Genomic DNA, 4,743 nt, shown 5'->3' on the forward strand with positions numbered 1-4,743 from the left:
TCTTTTTTACTAATAAATGGTTAAGGTAGAAAAAATAAATATGTAATCTACAGAAAATACTACAATAATAAATACTGTGATCCATAAAATATAAGAAGCCAGTTAATGAAGAAATAATGCTAACACTATTATTCAAAACATTTCATTAAGGGAATAAATATATTACCAACAGCAGAAATAATAATGTCACTTCTTTGAAGGCAGTGGAAAAGCGTGGATTTTGGAGTGTATTCATTACACAATGTCAGAGTAATATTTCGTGAATGTTTAGAAACATTGCCTAAAATTAATATTAAAAAGTAATAAATTATTACCACCATACATCATTCCATAAATGTCTCTTTGTCTTTTAATTATAATATTTACCTAAATTATGATAATTTCGTAAAGTTAAAAAAATGGGAAGCCCAATGTATCGAGAACAACCAACAACTACAGCTTCCAAACTTATTTCAGGGATGTCTAAAAGAACTTGCTATAATATTATAAAAGTTCTAATGTATAAGAAAAATAAATCATCATAAAATGTAAGGACATTACCAAGTTCCTGAATAATAGAATTTACTGCCAAAGCTGTACAAGGTACAATTCCAGGTTCGTGTAAAGTTAGATTTGCAATATTCACAGAATTAAAACCATCTACATCTTTACTAACATTTATAGTATTAAACACATTCTTTTCATTAATATGGGGCGGACATGGTAACTAAAAAAAAAAAGGAAGTTCAAGAGAACTTCATTAAATTGATAAATTTCAATATAGTTAATATTTTGATGGTATAACACAAACCTGAACAAGTATGGCATCAACAATATCATCAGAATTTAAATCATTAATAATATTTAATAATTCTCTTTGGCTTATAGTCTTCGGACACCTTACAATATCTGCTGTAATACCTAAAAGATATATTTTGAATTAGCTACAATAAAAATCAATGTTCTGACTGAAAGTTTTCAAATAGTTCATACCACATACACCAGCTGCTCTTGATTTATTCTTTAAATATAACTCACTAGCTGGATGATCACCAACTACCACTGCAGTTAATTGTGGTCTCCTGTTCCCAAGATTAATCCAATCATCAATATCACATTTCAAGTCGGAAAGTATTTTACTTGAAATAGCCTTTCCATTAATGATTTGTGATCTTTTTCTATAAGAATGGTAGGAAATAGAGGAGATTTTTACTAAACCATACTAAGATGAGGTTATAAATCAATAAAATAGAGAGATAATTACTCAAAGAAACGTTGGTGAGCAACTTCATTTGATAAATACCGCTTGAAATTCTTCCTAAAGTTATGAAATAAAATAGTTAGATCAACATGAATGTAGTTACTTCAGTTTTTGGTAACAATCTTGGACTAGTTTTAACTTACTCGACAACAACAATAGACCTAAAACAGGAAGGTAACCGGCAACCAAATTTGAACATTGCTGTCAACTGAATCGTTCTTTTACCTACTTACAGATAGCAGCACCAATCAGCTCTCCACAACTCTCCTTGCAAACAGAATTGTGAACTTACCTTTATTTATTGTTGATTCATTTAAAGTTTATAAATTAGGCAAATTGTGAGTATTAGTGTGCAAAACAGGCTCCACAGACGGGAACTTCAAAATTCAATTATATATAATGCTACAAGTTAGTATAGGTACGGCTTCCAATGAATTGGAGTTAGGGGATTTGTTTACCCAATTTGAGCGAGTGGCAATCGTAAAGGTGGACCAGACATAGCCATATTCTCGGCAAGCATGAATGCAGACAAGACCATGGACCAGGCCGCCGCAGCGGCCCAACTCATCGCTAACATACTACGAGACATAAACATTCACATCAATCCACGCCATCACCTTCTCATATAAGAAAACTCCCAACAGAGCACCTAAACTCAACGAACAGACAATACAAACCAAGAAACATCTCATTTACCTAGGCATTAAACTAGAAACACATCTATCTTTCACTGCACACATACAGAACAGAATACAAATCGTCAAATCAACATAATACCAATTCAAACACCTCAACTACTCACCAGGGCTGTCACTCAGACTCAAATTACTCATCTACAAAGTAATACTAAGACCATCACTTCTACACGGCGCACCACTACTACACTATATTTACCCAACAGCCCTGAAATCACTACAACAATACCAAAACAGTACACTACAGAAGATATGTCGAGGGACATCTCTAGAAAGACGTAACATGATACACATTCATAACGAACTGCAGTTAGAAACTGTACAACAACACATCACACGGAGACACATTAAATTCTTTGACAGTATCCCTGCTTCCTTCAATCCAGTATTCCAGTCTATCACTTCATCCCCCCTTCCTGCGAGGTGGCAGGGCAGGAAAGGTTCCCAAAACCCTATTAACATCACCTCATAACTCCATCTACTGATGCACCTGTCGAGGTTGTCTGGTCTTAGGCGATTTCTCCAGCCTGATATCTCTTTACAGAAGGCCCACGACAAGGCGTATTCATTAATAGGTTAGAAAGGAAGGCCGTGCCAGGGGATGAGCCCTGGACACTGACTTAGGTAGAGGAGGTCTAGGTGAGAGAGTCTGAGGCAGAGTAACAGTTCTAGTTGCCGAGATGAAGCGGACGGACTAGAGCCGGGGAGAGACGGGAAATCACATTGGTTGCCGAGATGAAGCGGACGGACCAGTGTAACCGTTAGGAATTAGGTTACAATCTTAGTTGCCGAGATGAAGCGGACGGACTAAGATTGCTGGAGTAAGGGAGAGGAGATAGGCCATAGTCTAAGGTGAGCATTACAAAATCCAACTATTACGATAATAGATTAGCAGTAAACTTCTCTATTTCAAGTAGAGTGTACGCCACCAGTGCTATGATTAGACCCGGAGAAGGCTTGATCTGATGGATCAATCCCGGTGACAATTGAAGGCCTCATGTGATCGGTTATCACTCCACTCCCCCTCCCCCACACTTCTCTTTCGATTTCTGACTGTTTTTCTTATTATTTCACCATTATCTACTGTCTTTATTAATTAATGTTTTTTATTTTATCTTCTATGCGATACAACACGAGGAGGTCCTTCACCTCCGGACTTAAAATAGCTCCTTTTAGAATGGATAGCTCATATATAACATTAAACATAACAGGTAACCTTAAAATACCAAAGGTAGTAAAAGATAAGACCCAACACGAATTACTTTTCTTTTCACAGTAATGCACTCACTAATTCACTGTTTCATTCTGTTTTAGAGGGATCGAGGGAAAAAAAAAAAGGCTTGTACAAATCCTCGGTAAACAAAGAGCGGACCATCCACATATCAGTGTTATTCAGAGAGGTAAGCAAGGACGTACAAATGGTTTCAGCCATTGCACAGGGATTATATTATTTTTATTACAAAAAAAGAAAATGAAAGGAAATTAAATATAAATAAATAAGATTAAATATAAAACTTATTATAAAAAGTACCAACAAACACCTTTAACCTCCTAACAGCTCTCAGTTGCAACTAGACAAAGAACAATGGTGGAGATGTTACACGAGCGCTCTCACGAACCCCTTTGATCTGTCTCCAAAAAACCGACTCTCGACGGATCGTCTTAGGCCAACTCGTACAAGCCACAGGTATAAGGCGACAGCTGCAATCTAATGAAAGCAGTAATAATAATAGTTAAGTAGGAATTTTTTAAGTTCCCACCGTTGGAAATTTTTCCACTACTAAACGAATCCCTGTAAGCTCAGTTAAAATGACAGTCATCGTACGCAAGACAGACGGATTCAATCAAGGTTTTTGAATGAGAAACAGAACAGCAAGAAACTTGTGTAATGTTTCTTTTGATTCGTGATAGACAAAAAGATTTTTTGAGCATTATTTTGGACCCCAGCGGTAATAATGTGAAGCGCTCTATATAAATGAAACACTCTCCCTCCACTTCATACATTCAAATTGAAAGATCGTATTTTCAAACTTTCCCGATAATTCATCAGTATTGCTCCTACACGATCAACTTGAATCTTTGGTGTTACTGTTATTCCGACTGACTGTGTAATGGTCCCTTTAAAATTGCTGTCACACATTTGCCCAGCTTTGGCAAATTTGCGTATGCGCAAACGTGTAGATGGGTTGTTGGGATTGGCTGGTATAAGTCGACTTGAATTTGTTCCTGACCCGTTGGTTGTCAGTTCTTGGGAACAAATCAAAGTGCGCTTGTGCTGCAATCCTCACGTTTGTATTCAGTCAGCATTGTTTTAAAGCTGCCAACAGATAAATATTTGTGCTATCCGTGTTTTAGTTAATTTAAGAATTCCCCCAACCTTCGGATTTAATAGTTAGTTTAAAATTTTATATTATAAAAGTCTATCGAACCAGTGTAAATGCTTTGCTTCAAATTTTGTTAATTACTTTAACAATTTATTTTTCATTTAAAACAGCTAAAATATAAGTTCACAAAAGACATTAAATGTCTGTTAAAGTAAATGAACAAATATTTAATAAAAGATCTTGAACGGAAGTAGGATGGAACGAGAAAAGCAATGAGATAGTTTGAGCCCCCTCCTGTTCATCATTTATATGGATGAAATCCTGAAGATGTGCAAACTGAGGACACCCCGCAGTACTATTAGCAAATGGAATATGAAGACAATCCTGGCCCAGGCAATGGTATTTACGGATGACATTGTCCTCTTAGCAGATACTAAAGAGAACCTATAACAAGCTGTAACTTATTAGGAATGTGAGCTGGAAA

General features: G+C 36.1%; 1 protein-coding gene across 3 annotated transcripts in view; it reads right to left on the reverse strand.

Moving 5' to 3' along the window:
* Positions 1 to 1,457, reverse strand: part of Nmdmc (NAD-dependent methylenetetrahydrofolate dehydrogenase) — a 5,046-nt gene extending 3,589 nt beyond the window's left edge. The window contains exons 1-7 of one of the 3 annotated variants that reach the window (XM_024358578.2): positions 1,384 to 1,457; positions 1,244 to 1,297; positions 1,018 to 1,157; positions 791 to 900; positions 541 to 706; positions 367 to 462; positions 167 to 280 (exon numbers count right to left, since the gene is read on the reverse strand). In XM_024358578.2, coding sequence (XP_024214346.1) covers positions 167 to 280; positions 367 to 462; positions 541 to 706; positions 791 to 900; positions 1,018 to 1,157; positions 1,244 to 1,297; positions 1,384 to 1,439 — 736 coding nt within the window. In that variant the 5' untranslated portion in view covers positions 1,440 to 1,457. Of the gene's footprint in view, positions 1 to 166; positions 281 to 366; positions 463 to 540; positions 707 to 790; positions 901 to 972; positions 1,158 to 1,243; positions 1,298 to 1,383 lie in introns of all 3 variants that reach the window. The other 2 variants (XM_014416060.3, XM_014416061.3) reach the window with 2 other exon arrangements.
* Positions 1,458 to 4,743: the final 3,286 nt, after the last annotated feature.

The sequence above is a fragment of the Halyomorpha halys genome, unplaced genomic scaffold (assembly GCF_000696795.3).
Source record: "Halyomorpha halys isolate HHAL.00 unplaced genomic scaffold, Hhal_1.1 Scaffold110.1, whole genome shotgun sequence".
Lineage (NCBI taxonomy): Eukaryota > Metazoa > Arthropoda > Insecta > Hemiptera > Pentatomidae > Halyomorpha > Halyomorpha halys.